Source organism: Schistocerca nitens, chromosome 2, assembly GCF_023898315.1.
Source record: "Schistocerca nitens isolate TAMUIC-IGC-003100 chromosome 2, iqSchNite1.1, whole genome shotgun sequence".
In the NCBI taxonomy this organism is placed as follows: Eukaryota; Metazoa; Arthropoda; class Insecta; order Orthoptera; family Acrididae; genus Schistocerca; species Schistocerca nitens.
Genome location: NC_064615.1, coordinates 248,843,109 through 248,869,268, shown reverse-complemented (window position 1 = coordinate 248,869,268; position 26,160 = coordinate 248,843,109). Strand labels below are relative to the sequence as shown.

The following is a 26,160-nucleotide window of genomic DNA, read 5'->3' as shown; positions in this document are numbered from 1 at the left end:
TATAATATTTCTACTTGAAAACGTATTTCAACCATTGATAAGAGATTAAATTTCTGATGAAGAATTGGTGTAAGATTTGGAAGTAAGGGATAGATCCACGTTGTGTATATTTCTACCAAGTGGTTTCTTTCAAAGAAATTAATCATGGGCATTGTCTTGGGAATTGGCCCAGTGTATTATACAGGTTAAATTGTTGACGGAATGTTATTTTATTGAGTTATGAAGAGGGTCTATGGCAATGTATCTTTAACTTTTGAATGTTAGAGCAGATAGCCTTTGGTGCAGGATGTAGTTGAGTGTGATTGTTGAAATGCCTCCTCGTGGCTGGTGTGTTGGACCTAGTGAGGAGGATTCTTGGAGTCAATAAAGGGCTTGGAAGTCTATCCAGCTTCTTCTTCTTCTCCTCCTTCTTCTTTTAAACAACTGCTCATCGTAACAAGGATGATCCAGGAATGTGCATATGCAAGTAATCTTCACTGTGTAGGAGGAAAAAAGATGTAAAGTTCACCCGTAATAATGACTTTGTACATGTCTGTACAAAGCACAGTACTAAATTCTTAGAGTAAATGTGGCTCTTTCGTCCCTTTATAGGCCTGTTCTTTGTCATAATTGTTATAAAACCAGTTCTTTGTTGTTTTCTACATATTCATTGTAAGTTTTTGTAATTCAGTTTTTGGCTGCAGTCCCCATATTTGATGTCCAGGGACCTGCTTGCATATACATATTAACATTGTGTCACCTAAGAGATAGTAGATGAAAGAGTAGGTAAGTGTAGGGGAAGAGAGAGAGAGAGAGAGAGAGAGAGAGAGAGAGAGAGAGAGAGAGAGAGAATTGTCACAGTGCCCACTCTGGAAGAAAAACCTTTCCATCCGTGTAGCTGAAGTGTGTGTATGTAGTGCATGTGTATTAATGAATCATTGCTCGTCATTCATAGCACTTTGTTCTGCAAGACCTAGAGGCATCACATGCATATGTAGATATAAACCTCATGCCTTCTCAAATATCTCATTTAATGGAATTTTATTTCAGGCAATGAGCCTACAATGTAGATATATTTAGGATTGAGAAACTCGTTCTTACTCCTGTTTGCAACTGTTCTGATTAAAATAGTATTCTGAGTTCCACTTTTGTATTTTACAGTGGTGTAAATTCGATGACGATGTAGTGTCTCGTTGTACAAAAACAGAAGCCATTGACAACAATTATGGAGGCCATGATGATGACATGAACATGACAGTGAAGCACTGTACTAATGCATATATGTTGGTCTACATTCGTGACAGTGAATTAAAAAACGTGTTACAAGAAGTGACTGAAGAGGATATTCCTCAGGAGGTAAGCATATCATCACACTCGAATGAATACAAGTGCTGAACTGCTGTATGAAATTCTTAATCATCATGTTGTGTGGTTTTCTGTGCTTTCAAATATATCCAAACATAGCCTGATTTCATATCTGGTATGGATCTGTATGGGTGTCTTGTGGGTATAGGCATCCAAGGGGGGAGAGAAAAGTGACAAAAGGTTTGATTGTCAAATTCAGTTGTGCACACCCTGGAGTTGAACCTGAGCCTCTGGTTGCATCCCATGGCCAGCACAATTACTCCCTCCATTCACCTCATTGGTGCCCAGATCCCACGTGAGAACTTTGTCAGCAGCCTTTACCCAAACAAACTGCTTTTATGCTGAGGTGATGGTTTGATCTGGCACGTAGGCCACGAGAGTTAGTGTGGAATTACTGACAGTGAGAATTTAAGTGTGGAAAATATATTTAATTAATAATGAAGTGTAATCAGTGTCCACTAGTCTGATAGTGGTTTTTGCAGATGAGTGTTTATTGAAGCTCTTCCACTAGCAAGGCTAAATATCTGCAGGTGTTACATTTGTTATGTGCCTTTTATATGTCGAACTGAATTTTTGTTTGAACAGTAGATTTGCCATTAATTTGCTGGCTGACACTTCAACTGACAATAGGGGTTGTGCTGCATGTTTCATAATCATCTGCATCATGATGATTCCAGCCAGAACATCGCAGAAGTAGTGTTCCTATGTAGCAGAATAGTTGTATATCCTCCTTTTCTTACTGAATGTGTTGTAGGTCTCTCTGATTTTGTTTCTCTTATACAACTGATCTTGTCTCTCTCCTCATAAGAGTGGTCAGGTGCATTTTCTCTGTTTCACCAGATTTTGCAATTTTGTTTTTGTATTGTCGTGCTGTAGTCATTTACTGCTCATCACATTTTTCATGCAATGCCCAGTGTCAACAGAAAAACAAAATTTATTTCTTAAATCAGAAATTATGAGTCCTTTCGATAGAGCGCTAACAAATTAGTATAGTCTGATATTTGTTTTATTGGTACTTATTAACAGGGGCAGTAAAACATGAATAATAAGCAGAAATCCAGCAGTGATTCAATAGTGCTGCTTACTTGGCAGTAGCAGTCAGCATGGACCAGAGCAGTGCTGTCACTGCTGGAGTATCGGCTGTTAAGAAAACAAATATCACACTAGATTAATTTGGAGTCACTCTATGGAATGGACATACAAAATTCTGCTTCAAAAATAATTATGATGTGATGAGCACTATTGGTTTGGGCTGATTGCAGCCACACAATGCAAAAAAGAAATATTTTCTGAAGAACCTGAGAAAACTCATCTGACGACTAATAGGAGAGAGACCCAACAGAAGTATTGCATCATTTCAGTAATGTGCTCAGCTGGCTATGAACAATCATTTAATCCCTGAATGAAACTTTGTCACATATGACATTATGTTTTTATTTTATTTGGGTTGTGATGTCATCTTTAGTAGCCATGTTTTAAATATTATTATTGTTTCTCCCTGTTATCTTGTTAGTTAGTGGAGAGGTTACAAGAAGAGAAACGAATGGAACAGATACGCCGCAAGGAAAGGAACGAAGCTCATCTATACATGTCTGTTCAAGTACTGCTAGAGGACAGCTTTGATGGCCATCAGGGTAATGATTTATACGACCCTGAACGTGCACAGTATAGAATATTCAGGGTACGGAAACAAACAACGCTTCAAGAACTCCTGGAACACTTAGCAGAAAGTATGGTAAGTAGAATTTCTCATCGTATAAATATTCAGTATGTACAAATTATGGCAGAAAATATATGCATAGTTATAATAAAAAGAAAGAAAGAAGAGAAAAAATAATCTATGATGGAGTTTGACCAATCCATTATCTTTGACAGCCTTAACTCTCACAAGTATACAAAACTATGGCGACCAAGAACTTTGAACTCCCCTTATAAAACTGACCGTATGGTACTTTTTGCATTTATAGATTTGTATCTAGGTACCATGGAGGACAGTAGATCTTCACATGGACATTTCGTGCTTCCACAGATTGCCATCTACCACCACGTACAATGTTGTGCGTTATGAGACTAATAAAGTAATTTCAGTTCTTACATTGCCTTTTGGTGTTGCTCCTTAAACATGATGTTGATTCTAGTATATTTCATTGGCTTTCATAGAGTTGTTTGCAGATGTGAAGTGCTAGGTATAAGTACTGAAGTGGTATGCAGTTTTGAGAGTTACACTGTGTCTTTCAGGAGGAAGATCTGTGGTTCACCTTTCAAACTGATGGGTAACTTTAAAAGAACTGAAGTCTTTACTTCTTATTTGCTATTGAGCAACACTAACAATGAGATTTTCACTCTGCAGCGGGGGACTGACTGACTTGCTTGTTCATTCCAAAACCCACATGAGTAAGAATACTATCTGTGTTCCTCTGTTAATCATTGTCTCAAATTTACACACATTTCTGACAAGAAGCTTAGATCATTAAGAAAATAGCTTTCCAAATACCATCTTCATTGATACAGTTTTTCCACAAGCATGAGGTAATGCAATGGGTTAAGTTCGCTATAAATTTCCATTCTTTGATTACAAAGATAGAACATATTTTTATTTATGATTTTGCTTAAGGATCCAATAAAGGTTATGCACACAGCACTGGATGTTAATCACTATTCACCAACAATGTTTCAGCTTTGTAATAGTCATGTAGGGCAGAGTGTCACTCACAAGGACATTCAACAAATGGCACCTTGTGATGATGTAGTTTTTGTACTCACAGACTGGTGAACCTCTTGCAGTTGACAGAAAGTTCGGGTAATAATACAACACTGCAGTTAAATCAAATAGTGCACATTCACTGAGTGTCATGTTTTCATTTGTTGCATATATCTTCGTGTAGAACCATTTCATCCACTTATCAAATGATGTAGCAGAAAAGCATAGCTTAAGATCACTCCGACAGGAAGCTGCATTTGTACACTCCTAATAGTTATCATTTTTGTTCACACATTATCTTTCCAAATTAGATATAATTTAAAATACTAGTAAAAGAAAATTGATTAGCTAGTCAGTATTTTAATCTTGAAGTTTTCCTGGCACTAAAAACATTCCATTGTGTTGACGGTGTGGTCAGTATTGAGGTTATGACCTTGAAGCCTGATCGAAACACATACACAGTGTTCACAAATTGTGCAATATATGTAGCTGATGTCAGTCTTTCAATGGTTAATCTGAAGGCGTCTCGCAGTTGTCCAGATAAACTTTCATGCATGATAATGGACAACTGGTTGCAAACCTTGATCATCATCGAATCAGTATTTATTTGCATAAAATTGAACTGTTTTCCTTATTACTAATTCAGTAGTTCAACTGGATCCAACATACCATTATTCAGATAATTTTGCATATTGAGCCACAATTTATGCCTGTGTTTGTGTTTATCACAAATGTTAATTTTTGGAATCCCTTGTAGTTGGATAAAAGGTGAAAGCTGAATGACAACTGTTCCTTCCTTTTTTTTCTTAAATTATATTGATTAGCTTTGTCTCTGCTGATCTTCACAACAGATGCATTCCCTCTCATCGTGGGATCTGAGTGACTTGCTCTTTTTAACGTCCCCAATCTACCGTCCCTTCCTCTGTGAGGAAGGAACTGATACTTCTGGAAGCTGGAATGGTTTCTTGTACTTTCATATGTGTGTTTCAGCAGAACCAAGAATTTTGTCTCCTGTGAAAGACTTAATTTATGCATAACAAATGGGGTACATTTATTCACAGTACTGTGAATGCCAAGCAATGCTTATGTTCTATTGAATAATTTTTATGAATATTGTTAAATCCATATGATCATAGAAGAGGTGGATATTGCAGACATTGTCGTCATATTGGACGTGATGACAGAGTTCATTTAATTTGAATTGATTGTATTTGCAGAAGTATCCAGTTGACCAAATACGACCGTGGCCATTTGGATTCAGGTCAAATCAAACTTGTAGGCCAACGCTAATTGATGTTGAAGCAGACTTGCACAAGCCTATATTGGAAGTTGCTGAAAATCAGAATCCTTGGAATATTTTCTTGGAGGTTGTACCTCCAGATTCTGGTTTGCAGACTCTTCCCCCTTTTGACAAGGACACAGATGTGCTGCTGTTCTTCAAATTGTATGATCCAAAAAACAAGAGGATACATTACTGTGGGCATCATTACATGCCTGTCGCAGCAAAAGTCCGTAAGTTCTGATTACAACTGTTATCGTATGTTGGTATTCCATTGTTGGCTGTTCTGTCAAACAGTATTATCAAAAATTATTTAAAACATCGCTGTAGTGCACTCCAAGGAATTTTGAATGCTGTAGCGTTTCCAGTGTTCAAGCTAACCTGGTGTATATTGTGTGGTAGTTTATAACAGGCGAAAGTTAAAGGGTGTTTTACATGAAGTGCATATGCCAAGTCCAAAGTTTCACAGGTAGGCTCCAATAACCGCATCCCAGTAGCTTATTGATTTTAGCCAAACTAGAGAAGCTAGGTGCAGCCACAGATAGAAGTCCAAGAAAACCATTGTGTTGTTTAGTATACATATCAAAAACGTTTTGCTTCATCCTGGTTTCCAGAACTCCTGATGATAGACATTGACTGTGGATATTGTATCGCAGACACAGTCCCTTTGACTATTCAGAGATGTCACTAAACCCGCCCAAAGATGTAAACAACCATGCATGAGCAGTGCCTAATTAGATGGAGGGGGTCCGACAGCCAATCAGTTCGTCATTCCACCAGGAAGGAGGTATACAGCTTGTGTTGTCTGTAGTTCAACCATGCCTATACGATGCCAATATACAGTCAGTACCGCAGTTCTATCGCGTCCGCATTGTTACTTTATGCCAGGAAGGGCTCTCAACAAGGGAAGTGTCCAGGCTTCTCGGAATGAACCAAAGTGATGTTGTTCGGACATTGAGGAGATACAGACAGACAGGAACTGTCGATGACATGCCTCGCTCAGGCCGCCCAAGCGCTACTACTGCAGTGGATGAATGATACCTATGAATTATGGTTCGGAGGATCCCTGACAGCAATACCACCATGTTTAATAATGCTTTTCGTGCAGCCACAGGATGTCGTGTTAGGACTCAAACTGTGCATAATAGGCTGCATGATGCACAACTTCACTCCCGACGTCCATGGCAAGGTCCATCTTCACAACCACGACACCGTGCAGCGCGATACAGATGGGCCCAAGAACATGCCAAATGTAACGCTCACGACTGGCATTACTTTCTCTTCACCGATGAGTGTCGCATATGCCTTCAACCAGACAATTGTCAAAGGCATGTTTGGAGGCAACCCGGTCAGGCTGAATGCCTTACACACAGTGTGTGCAGCAAGGTGGAGGTTCCCTGATGTTTTACAGTGGCATTATGTGGAGTCAATGTACACCACTGATCGTCATGGAAGGCGCTGTAACAGTTGTACGATATGTGAATGTCATCCTCCGACCGATAGTGCAACAATATCAGCAGTATATTGGCGAGGCATTCGTCATCATGGACGATAATTCGCGCCCCCCTCATGCACATCTTGTGAATGACTTCCTGCAGAAAAACATCATCTCTTGGCTAGCATGTTCTTCAGACATGAACCCTGTCGAACATGCCTGGGATAGATTGAAAAGTGCTGTTTATTGACGACGTGACCCACCAACCACTCTGAGGGATCTACGCCGAACCGCTGTTGAGGAGTGCCTTGATGAACTTGTCGATAGTAAGCCACAACGAATAAAGGCATGCATCAATGCAAGAGGATGTTCTACTGGGTATTAGAGGCACTGGTGTGTGCAGCAGTCTGGACCACCACCTCAGAAGGTCTCGCTGTGTGGTAGTACAACATGGAATGTGTAGTTTTCATGAGCAATAAAAAGGGCAGAAGTGATGTTTATGTTGATCTCTATTCAAATTTTCTGTACAGGTTCCGGAACTCTCGGAACCGAGGTGATGCAAAACTTTTTTTGGTTTGTGTACATCAGAGTAGTGTGACAGTAGCGTCTGCAGAGAGGATAGTAGTTTTCAGGTGGTGGAAGGGGTGATCATTGTATTAATACTTTATTTAACTTTATCGTTGCAAGAGACGGTTGGTTCCTGAAAATGTTTTCTTCTCTGTTTCCTGGTACAATTTTGTGTTCTCATCTGTAGCCATCAGACAGTACTTGAATATAGAATGATATGCTTGGGTTAACTGTTTGCAGTTACTGAAGAGAAGTATTTTTGTTCTTGCAGAGGAACTTATTCCAATGTTGAATGAAAGGGCGGGCTTTCCTGCAGATACAGAACTAATATTATATGAAGAAATAAAACCAAATATGGTAGAAAAAATTGAAAACTGCAATGAGCCTTTGGAGAAAGTTCTTGAAGAACTGATGGATGGTGATATTATCGTCTTTCAAAAAGACGAAAGAGAAGATTCAGAACTTCCAACATGTAAAGACTACTTTAAGTATGTATTTAATGTTATGTGACTTAATTATAGTACCACTAACTGTAAAGATTGTTTGTATTTTATTTTTGACAGTACTCTGATGACCCTCTTTAATTCTCTACAGGAAAATTTTCAAGTTTCAACAGTTTTCTATTATTTATGCTACTAGTTACTCATTACAAAGTTAATCTATTAAACATTCCTACCCAATTCTAATTTTCAGTATTAAACTATTTACCAATATGGTTTTACATAGGAATGGTTCTAACATATCTTCATCCCATTTCCCTTCAAATTATTCTCATTAAGAGTTTTGTCCCCTGCAGTCCTTCACAGGCACATAGTCTCAGCACCATTCCTCCAACTATTAATTCACTGGTCTTGGAGTTATATGGTGATTTAATTTTTAATAATCACAGGTATTGGCTCAACTAATTTTACATTCTCCATCATCAGTCAGTAACTGTAGCATTTAACCACATAACACTCATAGAATAAATTGTACGTGTGACCCTAAAGAATAAAATTGTGCACTTGTCATTTATTGAAAGTCATAAGAAACAATAATTGCTATAGGAGTGTTTGTGATGAAGACAAAACAGGAACTATTGGAGGAGGGCCAAAATGTCACAAATCAAATCATTAGGATAACTTTTCCTTTTGGATGTTTATAATTTACCAGGGATCAGACGGAGAACAAAAGAAGGAAGGAAAATGTGCCAGAGCAGAGGAAAAGATGGAATAATACTTCTTAATAATTTCTTGAGCCTTGTCTCACCTTCTAAGATTTGGTGAGACTTTTACTTCACTTTACAACCTTGACATATGCACTTCATTTTTCCTGCTCCCCATCTCTCTCTTCATGAGGGAATTTTAGAAGTCTTGTGCATCTGTCCTTAACCTTTATTTTTACATGTTTACATGTGATTGCCTGGATGCTCCAAAGGGTAGAATATTGGGGGGGGGGGGGGGGGGGGGCGAGAGGTGTATTCCCCTTTGTTAACCTGGTCAAGTACAGACTTGCTGGAACCGTGAGTCAGGAGCTAGTTTAATGTTCTCATTCTGTTAATAACTTCATTCATTTGAGGGATCAGAGATCTTAGTTTTATTGTCCAAATGTAATAAGGATGATACACACAATTACTCATACTCAAAAGGGTTGACTAAAACCTTTGTTTGTTTGCTAGACTTAATGTATTCTTGGGTAAACTAAAAGCACTGGGGTTTAATACAGCGGCTTATATTCTAAACATTTGAATACTCTACCATGGGTTTATATGCCTGGCAGTCCACCTTTACCTACTATTTTCTGTTTCTTCCTTGGTAAATGCCAATTTGTTGTGAACATAGGAGGGGAAGGAGAGGGAAAGACGAAAGGATGTGGGTTTTAAGGGAGAGGGTAAGGAGTCATTCCAATCCCGGGAGCGGAAAGACTTACCTTAGGGGGAAAAAAGGACGGGTATACACTCGCGCGCACACACACACATATCCATCCACACATATACAGACACAAGCAGACATATTTAAAGACAAAGAGTTTGGGCAGAGATGTCAGTCGAGGCAGAAGTGCAGCGGCAAAGATGTTGTTGAATGACAGGTGAGGTATGAGTGGCGGCAACTTGAAATTAGCGGAGATTGAGGCCTGGTGGATAACGGGAAGAGAGGATATATTGAAGAGCAAGTTCCCATCTCCGGAGTTCGGATAGGTTGGTGTTAGTGGGAAGTATCCAGATAACCCGGACGGTGTAACACTGCGCCAAGATGTGCTGGCCGTGCACCAAGGCATGTTTAGCCACAGGGTGATCCTCATTACCAACAAACACTGTCTGCCTGTGTCCATTCATGCGAATGGACAGTTTGTTGCTGGTCATTCCCACATAGAATGCATCACAGTGTAGGCAGGTCAGTTGGTAGATCACGTGGGTGCTTTCACACGTGGCTCTGCCTTTGATTGTGTACACCTTCCGGGTTACAGGACTGGAGTAGGTAGTGGTGGGAGGGTGCATGGGACAGGTTTTACACCGGGGGCGGTTACAAGGGTAGGAGCCAGAGGGTAGGGAAGGTGGTTTGGGGATTTCATAGGGATGAACTAAGAGGTTACGAAGGTTAGGTGGACGGCGGAAAGACACTCTTGGTGGAGTGGGGAGGATTTCATGAAGGATGGATCTCATTTCAGGGCAGGATTTGAGGAAGTCGTATCCCTGCTGGAGAGCCACATTCAGAATCTGATCCAGTCCCGGAAAGTATCCTGTCACAAGTGGGGCACTTTTGTGGTTCTTCTGTGGGAGGTTCTGGGTTTGAGAGGATGAGGAAGTGGCTCTGGTTATTTGCTTCTGTACCAGGTCGGGAGGGTAGTTGCGGGATGCGAAAGCTGTTGTCAGGTTGTTGGTGTAATGCTTCAGGGATTCCGGACTGGAGCAGATTCGTTTGCCACGAAGACCTAGGCTGTAGGGAAGGGACCGTTTGATGTGGAATGGATGGCAGCTGTCGTAATGGAGGTACTGTTGCTTGTTGGTGGGTTTGATGTGGACAGACGTGTGAAGCTGGCCATTGGACAGGTGGAGGTCAACATCAAGGAAAGTGGCATGGGATTTGGAGTAGGACCAGGTGAATCTGATGGAACCAAAGGAGTTGAGGTTGGAGAGGAAATTCTGGAGTTCTTCTTCACTGTGAGTCCAGATCATGAAGATGTCATCAATAAATCTGTACCAAACTTTGGGTTGGCAGGCTTGGGTAACCAAGAAGGCTTCCTCTAAGCGACCCATGAATAGGTTGGCGTATGAGGGGGCCATCCTGGTACCCATGGCTGTTCCGTTTAATTGTTGGTATGTCTGGCCTTCAAAAGTGAAGAAGTTGTGGGTCAGGATGAAGCTGGCTAAGGTAATGAGGAAAGAGGTTTTAGGTAGGGTGGCAGGTGATCGGCGTGAAAGGAAGTGCTCCATCGCAGCGAGGCCCTGGATGTGCGGGATATTTGTGTATAAGGAAGTGGCATCAATGGTTACAAGGATGGTTTCCGGGGGTAACGGATTGGATAAGGATTCCAGGCGTTCGAGGAAGTGGTTGGTGTCTTTGATGAAGGATGGGAGACTGCATGTAATGGGTTGAAGGTGTTGATCTACGTAGGCGGAGATACGTTCGGTGGGGGCTTGGTAACCAGCTACAATGGGGCGGCCGGGATGATTGGGTTTATGAATTTTAGGAAGAAGGTAGAAGGTAGGGGTGCGGGGTGTCGGTGGGGTCAGGAGGTTGATGGAGTCAGGTGAAAGGTTTTGTAGGGGGCCTAAGGTTCTGAGGATTCCTTGAAGCTCTGCCTGGACATCAGGAATGGGATTACCTTGGCAAACGTTGTATGTGGTGTTGTCTGAAAGCTGACGCAGTCCCTCAGCCACATACTCCCGACGATCAAGTACCACGGTCGTGGAACCCTTGTCCGCCGGAAGGATGACGATGGACCGGTCAGTCTTCAGATCACGGATAGCCTGGGCTTCAGCAGTGGTGATGTTGGGAGTAGGATTAAGGTTTTTTAAGGAGGATTGAGAGGCAAGGCTGGAAGTCAGAAATTCCTGGAAGGTTTGGAGAGGGTGATTTTGAGGAAGAGGAGGTGGGTTCCGCTGTGACGGAGGACGGAACTGTTCCAGGCAGGGTTCAATTTGGATAGTGTCTTTGGGAGTTGGATCATTAGGAGTAGGAGTAGGATCATTTTTCTTCGTGGCAAAGTGATACTTCCAGCAGAGAGTACGAGTGTAGGACAGTAAATCTTTGACGAGGGCTGTTTGGTTGAATCTGGGAGTGGGGCTGAAGGTGAGGCCTTTGGATAGGACAGAGGTTTCGGGTTGGGAGAGAGGTTTGGAGGAAAGGTTAACTACTGAATTAGGGTGTTGTGGTTCCAGATTGTGTTGATTGGAATTTTGAGGTTTTGGAGGGAGTGGAGCTGGAAGTGGGAGGTTGAGTAGATGGGAAGAGACTGGGTTTGTGTGCAATGAGAGGAGGTTGAGGTTTGCTGGAAAGGTTGTGAAGGGTGAGTGAGTTGCCTTTCCGGAGGTGGGAAACCAGGAGATTGGATAGTTTTTTGAGGTGAAGGGTGGCATGTTGTTCTAATTTGCGGTTGGCCTGTAGGAGGATGCCCTGAACAGCCGGTGTGGAAGTGGGAGAGGAAAGATTGAGGACTTTTATTAGGATAGGAGTTGATGGGTGTGTTCATTGGCTGAGTTGATGTGTAGGTGAAGGATTAGGTGGGTGAGGGCAATGGATTGTTCAGTTTGGAACTGGTATAGGGACTGATGGAAAGAAGGGTTGCAGCCAGAGATGGGAACTTGAAGTGTGAGGCCTTTGGGGGTAATGCCAAATGTCAGACAAGCCTGAGAAAATAAAATATGCGAGCGTAATCTGGCTAGGGTGAAGGCATGTTTGCGGAGGGAATGTAAATAAAACTTAATGGGGTCGTTGTGGGGGTGTTGTGAGGGTGCCATGGTATTAGAAGGTGGAAAGTGTTACATGAGGTTGAGATGAAAATGAAAATAACTGGAGAAAGTAACTGGAGATCTGTTGTGAAAAAAGGTGAAAAAGTGTTGGTTAAAGTTGGGCTATGTTGATCCTGTGGTGAACTTGGGTTGGTAGAGAACGATGTGCACATAGGTTAGGTGGTTGTGTTGCCGCCAAAACACGTTAAAGGATGGAGAGATTCGGGAAAATTTCGAAAAAACGGCGTGTAAATGTGTTAAAAAGAGTGGTTTTGTGGTGGCAGATTATGAAAATGAGGCTAACAATAGTCTGGCGAAGAAATAATGACGTTAAAACCTGTGGGAAGCGGCTAAAAATTATCAGTGATGTGGGAAGAACGGAAATGGAAATAAAGCGAAAGTTATCAGAACTAGACGAAAAGGTTGTTTAATAGCTGAAATGAACTGTTTGTGGACTAGAAACGGTGGATTTCATAGCAGCGTTGGTGTTGAAAGCGGAAAAAAATTTTTTGGTTATGGTTTGGAAGTGGGTGACGTATTATTGAGTCTATATAGGCGGGATAAAATTGTATAGTAGATTACGGTAAAAAGGAGAAGGTGAAAACAAAGTGAAACTACTGGCACAAACAAAAAGAGAAAATAAGATGACAAAATGATCTCGAAATACAACAGTGACAATAACAAACGTAATTGTTGGGTTCAAATTAATGATATAAATTAATAGAGGGAAACATTCCACGTGGGAAAAATATATCTAAAAACAAAGATGATGTGACTTACCAAACGAAAGCGCTGGCACGTCGATAGACACACAAACAAACACAAACATACACACAAAATTCAAGCTTTCGCAACAAACTGATGCCTCATCAGGAAAGAGGGAAGGAGAGGGAAAGACGAAAGGATGTGGGTTTTAAGGGAGAGGGTAAGGAGTCATTCCAATCCCGGGAGCGGAAAGACTTACCTTAGGGGGAAAAAAGGACGGGTATACACTCGCGCGCACACACACACATATCCATCCACACATATACAGACACAAGCAGACATATTTAAAGACAGAGTTTGGGCAGAGATGTCAGTCGAGGCAGAAGTGCAGCGGCAAAGATGTTGTTGAATGACAGGTGAGGTATGAGTGGCGGCAACTTGAAATTAGCGGAGATTGAGGCCTGGTTGATAACGGGAAGAGAGGATATATTGAAGAGCAAGTTCCCACCTCCGGAGTTCGGATAGGTTGGTGTTAGATGGTTCACTCGGTATTATGATAGAAAACTACCAGTTAAGTTCTGCATGCGCAGTGCTTTCTAAAGCCGCATTAAGTTGTGGATATAAAGTTTCGTTTACCTATGAAATTTATTATATTTGAACTTGGACTATTCTCTAGAACTCTGCAGCAAATGGAATGTAAAGCATATTTGGCAGAAATTTTGTGGATCCATTCTTGAGAGAGTGACAGTAAATGCAAGCTAAGTGCGAGCCCAGTGCTGAGGCATACTCTCTGTAAACCAAATTGGGTTCCATCTCGACCTGGTGATTTTTTTGTTTTCAGCTCTTTCAGCCATTTTTCAAACTCAGAGATGCCTATTTCTGTGTACTCCCTACAGGCGCTACTGCGACGGCAAAACAATGGTATGGTACAGTCCTCATGCGTTAATGACTTTTTCAACATGAGATTTAAAATTTCGGCTTTCCGTTTGTTTTCTTCTATTGCCATGCCTCACTGGTCTATGAGTGACTGAATAGAAACCTTTGACCCACTTAGTTATTTTATGTATGAGGAGGATAATCTAGGATTCTAAGCAAGATTTTGCACTAACATATGACAGTGGAAGTTGCGTGCTTCATGTGTTGATCTTTCTATAAATGCATGAATTTCTGCTTACTTTCACCAGCCGAAATTTTTGGCGTTCTTTTTTGAACTGAGAGTATAACACACTGTTTCCTCATCATTTCCTGAATTTTATTATTAAGCAACACTGGGTCATTTCCTTCCTTAATCCACTTAATTTGCACATACATCTCCAGAGCATGATTTACAATCAGTTTAAGCTGAACCCATAATAAGTCTACACCCATCATATTGGAACTAAATGATGTCCATTCATTGTCTTAAGTAGGGTGCTAACAACTGCATATGTGCTCTTTCCAGCATAAAAGCTCTTCTAGTTTTCTTGATGAATTTATTAACTTTAGCTACCATCATCGCTGTAGTGACATAAAGATCACTGTGGACCTGAAAATGTAGCCTCTGACTTTTGGCAAAATTTATGTCGTATCTCCCCTCCCCCCCCTCCCCCCCCTCCCCCCCCCCACACACACACTCTCCACCTCCCCCCCCACTCCACCTCCCCCCCCACTCCACCTCCCCCCCCCCCCCCCCCCCGCCCACAGTCCACCTCGCCCCCGCCCACAGTCCACCTCCCCCCCACTGTTTTAAAAAAAGTGTTTGGTTTTGTGTGCTTTTTGATTGGAATATTTGGTTTTGTAAAAACGCTTGCCGCCCTATTCGATAAGTACAGAATTTGCAGAATCTTAATTTGCACCTTTTGTGGGCATTCATAGTCATGCAACACATATGTAAGTGGGGCCTCAGCAGCCAGCAACTGCACTGTGTGTGTGTGTGTGTGTGTGTGTGTGTGTGTGACAATGCTACAGAGAGAACCAACAAGGCACTTAGCATAGAAGTAGAACTGAAAATTGTCCTCACACAGTAGTGGAAGATTTTTGACAAGGTCGAAATACGATGACAATTTTTGCTTTTTGGTCCATATAGTGTAGAGTGTGGACACTGTAAACTGGCAGTCGGCTGTAATCGTAAACAAACTAGAAGTTTGATCATCAGAATGGAGAGGAACGGCATGGGTCACAAGTCCCGACTCCCTCTCACAGAGCAGCAGGCTGGTAAAGCAGAATGACATGTGATCATTAGGATCACCAATCCCTTCTGGTGTTATGAGAGTGCTGATAATATCAGTGATGGATCAGGATTAGTTTTTCAGTTCATGTCAAAATGAGAAAATGGGAAACGCAAAATACAAAGCATATGGTAATGGCTACTGTGCAATTGCTTATTGAGGTTGGCAGTATTGTAAAAAAAGTTGTTCAGACCCAACCTCTACTGGTATTTGATGCAACCCAGTTCAAAACATCCACCACCTAAAATGGTGACATTGGAAGTGTCTGCATTTTATAAACCTTTGAACTTTAGCTAGCAGACAAACATAATGCCTTCCGGTCCCGGAAATTGAACTCTGGATGACACTTTGCAGATTGGTAGTATTCCTCGAAGGTGTCCACTCATAGAAGTCTCAAAGCGCACTATCCAGGAAATTCTGAGGAAAGGGGCTCTAAAGTTTAAAGTGTAGCTCATATGCACCTCATGTTCGGTCAGAAGTAGCATTCCAGCATACAGGTAAAATAGCTGTCCGTAGCTTGCTAGGCTGGATAGTGTTTGATTCTACCTGCAGGCTCAATTTTATTTTGTTTTCTCAATTGTTTTAAAAATTATAGCAACTCCAAAGTTAATGAACTAAAGCCTTATCAATTAAATTGTAAATAATTTTATTTTGTGAAATGGTTGTCACAGGCTACTTAAAATGTGACTTACACTTGTCAATACTTTCCTTTAAAATGTTGAATAATTTCAAATGCATTTTTAATGGGGGTAAGCTAAAGCATTAATTACTGTCTTTACAAAGTTGTTAACAAAATTGGGCGCTATTATAAGCAGTGGTAAGGTTATAAATATTCATTCAAGGAACCAGTGTCTTCATGGAAAAGCAGAGCATAACTGTTGCCCTATTGTATATACAAACAGGCCGATGGCCAGGAAGTGTCGAGGCCCGCACGGAACTAATCGAACAATAGGCCTTACCTGCTACAGTATCAGTTCATTCCTGACTTTTGCAGACACTGGAGTGTTCTGTACTGTGAAATATTATCAGAATTATTAAAATATTGTGAATTAAAAATGTCTGCCAATGAAGACACTGCGAAAGATTCAGAAAGTGCAGATTCATTATACAGTGAAGTGTCGAAGGTGATGTTAAAAGATGTGTTTGATTTACAGTAGAGTCTCGATTATCCAATCTTCGGTTATCTGACCTTCTGTGCTGTCAGACCCTTTCACCGCACTGGCTGTGCGCCAGCTGACGACAGGTCAGTGACTAACATGTTGTTTGTTGATACTCAGTTCATTGTCACTGTCTGCTACTCCCCACTCCTCAGTGCTAACTTAGATCTGTATTGGAGTGTACGTGTTGCACTTTGTTTATTGTAAAAATTTGTGGTGATGGATTCAAAACGGAAAAAGGTGGTCGTTTCAATGGAAGAAAAACTTAAAGCTTTAAAAAGAATAGACAATGGTAAAACTTTATTAAAAGTGGCGCAAGATTATAGTGTTGGGAAAACAACAGTTGGAGACTGGAAAAGGAACCGCAATGAAATTGAGGAGTGGTGTTCTCAGCGAGCAACCTCTGCAGTTTTGGAAGATCGGAAAACCATGGTTTACTCAACATAGAGATAAAGGTGTACCCATGTCGGGACCTATTTTGTGGGAAAAAGCCTTAAAGTTTCGTAACGAACTAAACAAAGGTGAAACTAATTTCACAGCTAGTGTAGGCTGGCTCGATAGATGGAAGAAAATATACGGAATTTTTCTACTTAATGTCTGTGGTGAAAAGCTTTCAGCAAATTTTGGAGCTGTTCAGTTGTTTAGGAATGAACTTCACAAGGTATTGGACAAGGAAAACTTTACAGGCGATCGAATTTTTAACTGCGGCGAGACTGGTCTCAATTACAAAATGTTACCAGAAAAAACATTAGGATCAAAGACAGAAAAGGCAGTGCCAGGCTACAAACGTAGCAAAGAAAGTGTGATGATTCTTGAATGCAGTAACGCCACAGCAAATTTGAAAATGAAACTGTCTATGATAGGTAAGCCAAAAAAACTGAGAGCATTTAAAAATGTATCTAAAAATGCTTTACCGGTGAAACATTACAACCAAAAAATGCTTTGATGAGCTCGGACATTTTTAAAGAATGGTTTTTAATAAGTTCGTGCCATAAAGTAAAAAGTTTTTGGAAGCAAACAACTTGTCCCGCAATGCACTGTTGTTTCTAGACAATGTCACTCGTCAACCTAATGAAGATGAACTTAAAGATCAAGATATAAAGGCGATGTTTTTGCCTCCAAATGTCACATCCTTATGTCAGCCTATGGACAAAGGGACCTTAGAGACACTGAAGAGAAACTACCGCAGAAACTTGCTTTCCTCTTTAATTAATGCTATGGACAAGGGAGAAAACATGCTAGAGCAGTTGCGCCGTATTAATTTGAAAGATGTAGTTTATGACATGGCCCAATCTTGGGAGAGTGTTGGAACAAATACAGTTGCAAAATCCTGGAGAATTTTGCTACAGGAAAATCAATAAAATTCTCCAGCTACAGGAAAATCAAGAAAATTCTCCAGCTGATGAAAATCTACAGCAGCAGACCGAACCAGAAAATACTACCCTGCTTTCATTGTTACGAAAAGTTCCGTGATGTGCTGACACTGCAGAAGATGACATAAATGAATGGATTGTCCAAGATGAAGAATTTGAAGTGACAGATCAAGAAATAGTCAAAATGGTAAACAAAAAAGATAATGATGAAGAAGCGGATGTAGTGGAGGAAAGTGCGCCCAATATTTCTCACAACGAAGGACACAAGGTCATAGAAACTGCTTTAAAATATGTAGAGCAACTGGAGGATACATTGCCTACCGAGGTTTTACTTCTTAAGAGACTACGTGATTTAGCGGCAAAAAATGGCAAACAGCAGGCAAACAAAAGACAATTACTAACTTCTTCACACAGTAAATATCTATTCGGTCTAATTTGATTTGTGTTGTATTAGATGTTCAACTCATGTGGCCTACTTTAGTTTAATTTTTGTCCCTCCTCCCCCGTGTTATCCGACCTTCCCGCCTATCCAACCTTGTCGCGGCCAGTTTAGGTCGGATGATTGAGACTCTACTGTATTATGAAAGCTTGCTTGCTGCAAATAATTTGATTGGATCAGAACCTTCAACGACAATTTCTCATGAAGCAGTGTTGATGGGTGAAGAAATTTGCAGTCGTGCTATGCACATGTTGGCTGAAAAAATATTTGTGATTGATGATGAACTTGCTCACAAAAATGAAAACTGTGAAGGTGAACATTTTGAAAGGTATGAAGACCACAGTTCATTGGATAAATATGAACCAGAAGAAAAGAAGACAAGAGAAGTAGACCATCTTTCTTTGGATTGCAGAATTAACATTGTTATATGTGGAAACTGCAAACATCACAAGAAAGGATGCAGGCACTTAAGAAAGAACCAATACTTATCCCAATGGGACATCAATTTGATAAGTATGCAGCAATCAGTTCCTGGATGTATGATTGTTTTGTTGAGGACCGAGAGAATTATCAGCAAGTGACTACATGGAATTTACAACAGTGGGCCTTAGCAGCAGCACGGCAGTTTATAGATTTTGAATTTAAAGCTTCTGACAGCTTGGGTCATAGATTCAAAAATAAGCACGAAATTCATCAGTGAAGAGCAACAAGATTTGTTTCAAGAAAAGAAACAGAGACAATAGAATAAACCGTGGCTGCTGCAGACACTTTTCAAACTCAGATATTAAAAATGATATTGAATTTCAACAAAGATTTTGTCATCACCATTGACAGGACAGTTATTTATTGCAGGATATTTAAAAATTCATTTTGTGTTCTATTTTTACCATTCTCTTGTAAAATACTTCAGTTTAGATTGCCTTTTCTTTCCAGGATGTCAGTATCAGTCAGTGTACAACAGGACTCTGGCTGTCAAAGGAAGCAAAACTATTTTTGTCAAAAGACACAACATTTACAAGAGGCAGTCAGTCTCTTTGGTCCCCGAGTTCAGAAAACAGTAAAAGGATATGAGCAAAATTATAAAAACATTGTAATAATATTTCCAAATCTGGGAAGCAAAGGACAGAACTATATACTGACTTTCTCAACCGGTGTTGGAAGCCTTTTTTGGGTCAAGAACAGTTTCTGTTAATTATTGACTCTTGGGGTTGAGAAGCAAAGCCTGAATTATACGAGTCTTTCAGGATGATGAGAAATCACCAACATAAACGATTAAAGTGATTCCTCCAAAAATTACTTCACATTTTCAACCACATGACATCTATTTTTATAGACTAGTAAAAAAATCTGATAAAGTATGTACAAAATTTTTATTATTTTATCGAAAATAATAGAGAAATAAATTCTTGTGAAGGCTGTGTAAAAATAAATCGATAGTCCATCATCAGCTTTCATCGTCAATTTTAAGGAAATGATCCAGTATGCCCGGTATGCTTCCAGGCTTTCTTATGAAAGAGCAGATTTCAGGATGTCAACAAAATATATTTTTGAACAGAGCTTATAAAAACTGCTGTTCCTGTAAACGGTGGTCCTTCATAAATTGTTTTCAATGTTCTTATGACTATTATTCTGGTGCTTGCACATAAAATACAAAAGTGACAAATGAATGTGACATGGGAATATATGTATATATAATTTTCTCCTACCAGAATTTTGTTTCAGTGGTAATTAATTTTCTTCTGTTAAAAATGCATATGAAATTATTCAACTTTCCAAAAAGAAAATATTGATGAGTGTAATTCACATAGCTGTGAAAGCCATTTCATAAACAAAATAAAATTATTTAGGATTTAACTGATAACACTTTGGGTCATCAACTTTGTTTACCAGTTGTTATAACTTTTAAAACAATTAAAAAAAATGAAACCGTACTGGCAGGTAGGAAGGATTGAACTCAGATTGGCTGCAGGACAGTCTAGCACACTACTGGCTGAGCTACTTCACTCATCTGCTGCCTTGCTACTTATGACCCGCATATGAGGTGTGTATGAGCTACATTTAAAACTTTAGAGCCTTTTTTCAGTATTTTCTAGATAGTGTGCTTTAAGATTCTATAAGTAGACAGTACGCCATTAAGATACACTACTAACATGCGAAGTCTCATCCCGAACTGAATTTCCAAGACTGGAAGGTCCCCTTGTAAAATGCCAGATCCCACAGCTGAGAACTATGTTTTGTTATGCAATGTGTATGTTATACAGAACATTCAGCTGCCCACAAATGGTGTGGCACGAGAGAATCTAGGACAACGATACGGTTTACATTTGTGCACCTTTTATTTTGTAAAAATGTTCTTATGCACAATTTTTTACCAATTTCGGTTTTGCCAGGTGATGTGCAGTAACAGCAATTGACAATGTACTTGGTATTTACATGCAGAAAATGAAGTTATTTCAAACTATATCTGATAAAATAGTTCATCTGGATACAACTTCCTATTAAATAGCACCTACCCCCATGAACCATGGACCTTGCCGCTGGTGGGGAGGCTTGCGTGCCTCAGCGATACAGATGGCCGTATCTTAGGTGCAACCACAACGGAGGGGTATCTTTTGAGAGGCCAGACAAATGTGTGGTTCCTGAAGAGGGGCAGCAGCCTTTTCAGTAGTTGCAGGGGCAACAGTCCGGATGATCGACTGATCAGGCCCTGCAACACTAACCAAAACGGCCTTGCTGTGCTGGTACTGCGAACGGCTGAAAGCAAGGGGAAATTACAACCGTAATTTTTACCGAGGGCATGCAGCTTTACTGTATGGTTAAATGAAGATGGCGTCATCTTGGGTAAAATATTCCGGAGGTAAAATAGTCCCCCGTTCGGATCTCCGGGCGGGGACTACTCAAGACGACGACTTTATCAGGAGAAAGAAAACTGGCGTTCTACAGATCAGAGCGTGGAATGTCAGATCCCTTAATCGGGCAGGTAGGATAGAAAATTTAAAAAGGGAAATGGATAGGTTGAAGTTAGATATAGTGGGAATTAGTGAAGTTCGGTGGCAGGAGGAACAAGACTTTTGGTCAGGTGAATACAGGGTTATAAATACAAAATCAAATAGGGGTAATGCAGGAGGAGGTTTAATAATGAATAAAAAAACAGGAGTGCGCATTATTGTGGCCAAGATAGAAACGAAGCCCATGGCTACTACAGTAGTACAAGTTTATATGCCAACTAGCTCTGCAGATGAAGAAATCAATTAAATGTATGATGAGATAAAAGAAATTATTCAGGTAGTGAAGCGAGGCGAAAATTTGATAGTCATGGGTGACTGGAATTCGAGAGTAGGAAAAGGTAGAGAAGGAAACATAGTGGGTGAATATGGATTCGGGGAGAGAAATGAAAGAGGAAGCCGTCTGGTAGAATTTTGCACAGAGCATAACTTAATCATAGCTAACATTTGGTTCAAGAATCATAAAAGAAGGTTGTATACATGGAAGAATCCTGGAGATACTAGAAGGTATCAGATAGATTATATAATGGTAAGACAGAAATCCAGGAATCAGGTTTTAAATTGTAAGACATTTCCAGGGGCAGATGTTGACTCATGACCACAATCTATTGGTCACGAACTGTAAATTAAAACTGAAGAAACTGCCAAAAGGTGGCAATTTAAGGAGATGGGACCTGGACAAACTGAGTAAACCAGAGGTTGTACAGAGTTTCAGGGAGAGCATAAGGGAACAATTTACAGGAATGGGGGAAAGAAATACAGTAGAAGAAGAATGGGTAGCTCTGAGGGACGAAGTAGTGAAGGCAGCAGAGGATCAAGTAGGCAAAAAGACGAGGGCTAGTAGAAATCCTTTGGTAACAGAAGAAATCTCGAATTTAATTGATGAAAGGAGAAAATATAAAAACACAGTAAATGAAGTAGGCAAAAGGGACTACAAACGTCTCAAAAATGAGATCGACAGAAAGTGCAAAATGGCTAAGCAGGGATGGCTAGAGGACAAATGTAAGGATGTAGAGGCTTATCTCACTAGGGGTAAGATAGATACTGCCTACAGGAAAATTAAAGAGACCTTTGTAGAAAAGAGAGCCACTTGTACGAATATCAAGAGCTCAGATGGAAACACAGTTCTAAGCAAAGAAGGAAAAGCAGAAATGTGGAAGGAGTATGTAGAGGGTCTATACAAGGGCGAAATACTTGAGGACAATATTATGGAAATGGAAGAATATGTAGATGAAGATGAAATGGGAGATACAATACTGCGTGAAGAGTTTGACAGAGCACTGAAAGACCTGACACAAAACAAGGCCCTGGGAGCAGACAACATTCCATTGGAACTACTGACGGCCTTGGGAGAGCCAGTCCTGACAAAACTCTACCATCTGGTGAGCAAGATGTATGAGACAGGCGAAATACCTTCAGACTTCAAGAAGAATATAATAATTCCAATCCCAAATAAAGCAGGTGTTGACAGATGTGAAAATTACCGTACTGTCAGTTTAATAAGTCACATCTGCAAAATACTAACCCGAATTCTTTACAGACGAATGGAAAAACTGGTAGAAGCCGACCTCGGCGAAGATCGGTTTGGATTCCGCAGAAATGTTGGAACATGTGAGGCAATACTGACCCTACGACTTATCTTAGAAAATAGATTAAGGAAAAGCAAACCTACATTTCTAGCATTTGTAGACTTAGAAAAAGCTTTTGACAATGTTGACTGGAATACTCTCTTTCAAATTCTAAAGGTCACAGGGGTAAAATACAGGGAGCGAAAGGCTATTTACAATTTGTACAGAAACCAGATGGCAGTTATAAGAGTCGAGGGACATGAAAGGGAAGCAGTGGTTGGGAAGGGTGTGAGACATGGTTGTGACCTCACCCTGATGTTATTTAATCTGTATATTGAGCAAGCAATAAAGGAAACAAAAGAAAAATTTGGAGTAGGTATTAAAATCCATGGAGAAGAAATAAAAACTTTGAGGTTTGGCGATGACATTGTAATTCTGTCAGAGACAGCAAAGGACTTGGAAGAGCAGTTGAACGGAATGGGACAGTGTCTTGAAAGGAGGATATAAGATGAACATCAACAAAAGCAAAACGAGGATAATGGAATGTAGTTGAATTAAGTCGGGTGATGCTGAGGGAATTAGATTAGGAAATGACACTTAAAGTAGTAAAAGAGTTTTGCTATTTGGGGAGCAAAGTAACTGATGATTGTAGAGAAGATATAAAATGTAGACTGGCAATGGCAAGGAAAGTGTTTCTGAAGAAGAGAAATTTGTTAACATCGAGTATAGATTTAAGTGTCAGGAAGTCGTTTCTGAAAGTATTTGTATGGAGTGTAGCCATGTATGGAAGTGGAACATGGACGATAAATAGTTTGGACAAGAAGAGAATAGAAGCTTTCGAAATGTGGTGCTACAGAAGAATGCTGAAGATTAGATGAGTAGATCACATGACTAATGAGGAAGTATTGAATAGAATTGGGGAGAAGAGGAGCTTGTGGCACAACTTGACAAGAAGAAGGGACCGGTTGGTAGGACATGTTCTGAGGCATCAAGGGATCACAAATTTAGCATTGGAGGGCAGTGTGGAGGGTAAAAATCATAGAGGGAGACCAAGAGATGAATACACTAAGCAGATTCAGAAGGATGTAGGTTGCAGTAAGTACTGGGAGATGATGAAGCTTGCACAGGATTGAGTAGCATGGAGAGCTGCATCAAACCAGTCTCAGGACTGAAGACAACAACAACAACAACAACAACAACAACAACAACATGAAATAGCGTCTGCTAGATAATTTGAATATCTTGCATTTTGAGGCAGAATCATGTTTATCGAAAAATGCGTGATTTTCAGGCCCCCTAGTAATCATTTATCCTTGTCTCTATACTGACAGTGTCAATAAGGTCTGGCAGTTCACACCTAAGTGGTCTAAAATATTTAGTTAGTGTTAGTCACACTGTTTGCTCAAGACAGTTTTCAGAGAAAGCATTCAGAACTTATATTCAAGTCTGTATGTCTGTACACTTGGAATAAATTCATAGATGCCCCAGTGCACAATTGGCTGGTAAAAGTGGCATGTTTAGGGTACTTCTGCACTATTTAACAAAGACTTTCTTTAAATGATTCACCCACTACACATCAGTATCAGATGGAGGGTAACGCATTCAATGATTAATTTCATTTCATCTAGGACGGCTACTAGCATCCAGGTAATTTTGCATTCACACTCAATTTCAAACTCACTAGACACAATATTTTTGCTGTACCAATGAACACTACCCCTCCTTTGATGTCGTAGCCTATCTTTCACATGTATGTTCCGTACCTCACTAAATATTTTGGGGCTTTCTGCTTTGGATTTCATCCAACTGTCAGTTCAAATTGTAATTTGAACACAACTACTTTCACGGAGGGCTGTAAATTCAAAGAATTTTTTTACAAATTTTTTGTCAATTTGCCATTAAAATCTAGCTATTAGAAGTGTATCTGGCTTGTACACTATCAGATTTTGTTCTCTGAGTATTGGGTGACGAGCATTCATCCAGAGGACCTCAAAATGGCATTTAGCCCCCCCACCCCACCCCAAAAAAAAAAACTACTTTGTGCAATCTGCATACACTCTGCTACCTGAGCAACTGCTTTCTTGTGTAATGTGCCTGTGATCTATTTAGAGGAACCCTACAGTTCTTGCCCCATAATGCTGGTCCAGAAATCTGCAGCTAAGACTCGCAGAATAAATGGACCCTTTGGTTGAGACTTTCCACTAGACTACAAATCAAAAACAGGACTCCTATAGACTTTGGGTACAACACTGCAGATTGTAAGTTCTGCTTGCACCCAACAACCGAGGGCAGCAAATTTTACCAATTCCATCAGCTGCATGCAGAAACTGACTATTGTTGCAGAACCCAAAACACAGAGGAGTCTTTGGTGTCAACATGAGCTAAAAGTCTAAAATGACTGCATCCTGCATCTTTGAGACCCCCAGGTCCACTGGCAGAAAAACAGTGCTCATTGAATTTCTTTTCAGCCTTGAATGTGATTTTCCCTAAGGAGCTTACACAGCAAGGCCACAGACGCTTCTTCATAATTATTATCCAATTCAAGTGGGCAGCCTTCCAATCTATGTAGTTCAGAAAATCTGATGCTGGGAAGGATTCAGATGGCACAGTTTGTGAGGCAGCTGTTGAAAGGGAGCATGTTATGGTGAGCAGTGTAGCTTGCCACTGAATGGTCAACAATGCTCTTTGCCACAGTTCAGCAGTGGCCATTCGTTCGGGTGGACAGTTGCTTGATGGTCATGCACACATCAAATGCTGCTGGAGAGGAATTGCAGCAGGGCTGGTATGTGAAATGGCTGCTTTCACGGATGACCCTGTCTCTGATAGGATAGGATAAGCATGTGATGGGAGTGGAGTAGGATATGCTGGCTGGATGAATTGGACAGGTCTTGCACCTTGGTCTTTAGTAGTATACGACCCACATGACAAGTGGTTGGAGTTAGATGTGGCATATGGCTAAATCTGGACATTGCATAGATTGGGTCGACAGCGAAATACTATATTGTGAGAGGTGTGTTGGATGTTTCTCACAAGTATAGATAGTCAAAGGTGTAAAGAAAGTCAGACTTTGGAAATGGTGAATTACATTTTCTGTTGTTATGTTATATGGCAGGCTGTTGTTTCCTGTGTTTGAAAAGCTACACGACTTCTTCCCTCTCACACACTAGATGTCAAGCTAAATGTAAAAGTGAATGGGAGAAGAACTACTGCAACAGATGTGGCAAAGCATGTGATTTGCATCCTCTCTGTCCCAAAGTGTCGTGAGATTTTCATTGTTCAGTGTTGTGTGCGTGGTCACTATTTTTGTTATGCACATTTCTACTAATGCAAATTGTGTTCTAACATTTGCCAGTGCTGCTTCCTATGCCCAGTTAAATTCATTACAGTATACCTTGCATTGTCTGTTATAAACCATGTAAACCTTTTGTTTTTCTGTCAGTAATACCAGAA

The 26,160-nt window shown here is 40.4% G+C and overlaps 1 protein-coding gene across 1 annotated transcript in view; it reads left to right on the top strand.

The window, feature by feature from the left end:
* Positions 1-26,160, top strand: part of LOC126235971 (ubiquitin carboxyl-terminal hydrolase 7) — a 253,893-nt gene that overhangs the window by 148,720 nt on the left and 79,013 nt on the right. Inside the window, exons 12-15 of the mRNA XM_049944942.1 lie at positions 1,141-1,335; positions 2,858-3,079; positions 5,263-5,557; positions 7,598-7,814. Coding sequence (XP_049800899.1) covers positions 1,141-1,335; positions 2,858-3,079; positions 5,263-5,557; positions 7,598-7,814 — 929 coding nt within the window. The remainder of the gene's footprint in view (positions 1-1,140; positions 1,336-2,857; positions 3,080-5,262; positions 5,558-7,597; positions 7,815-26,160) is intronic.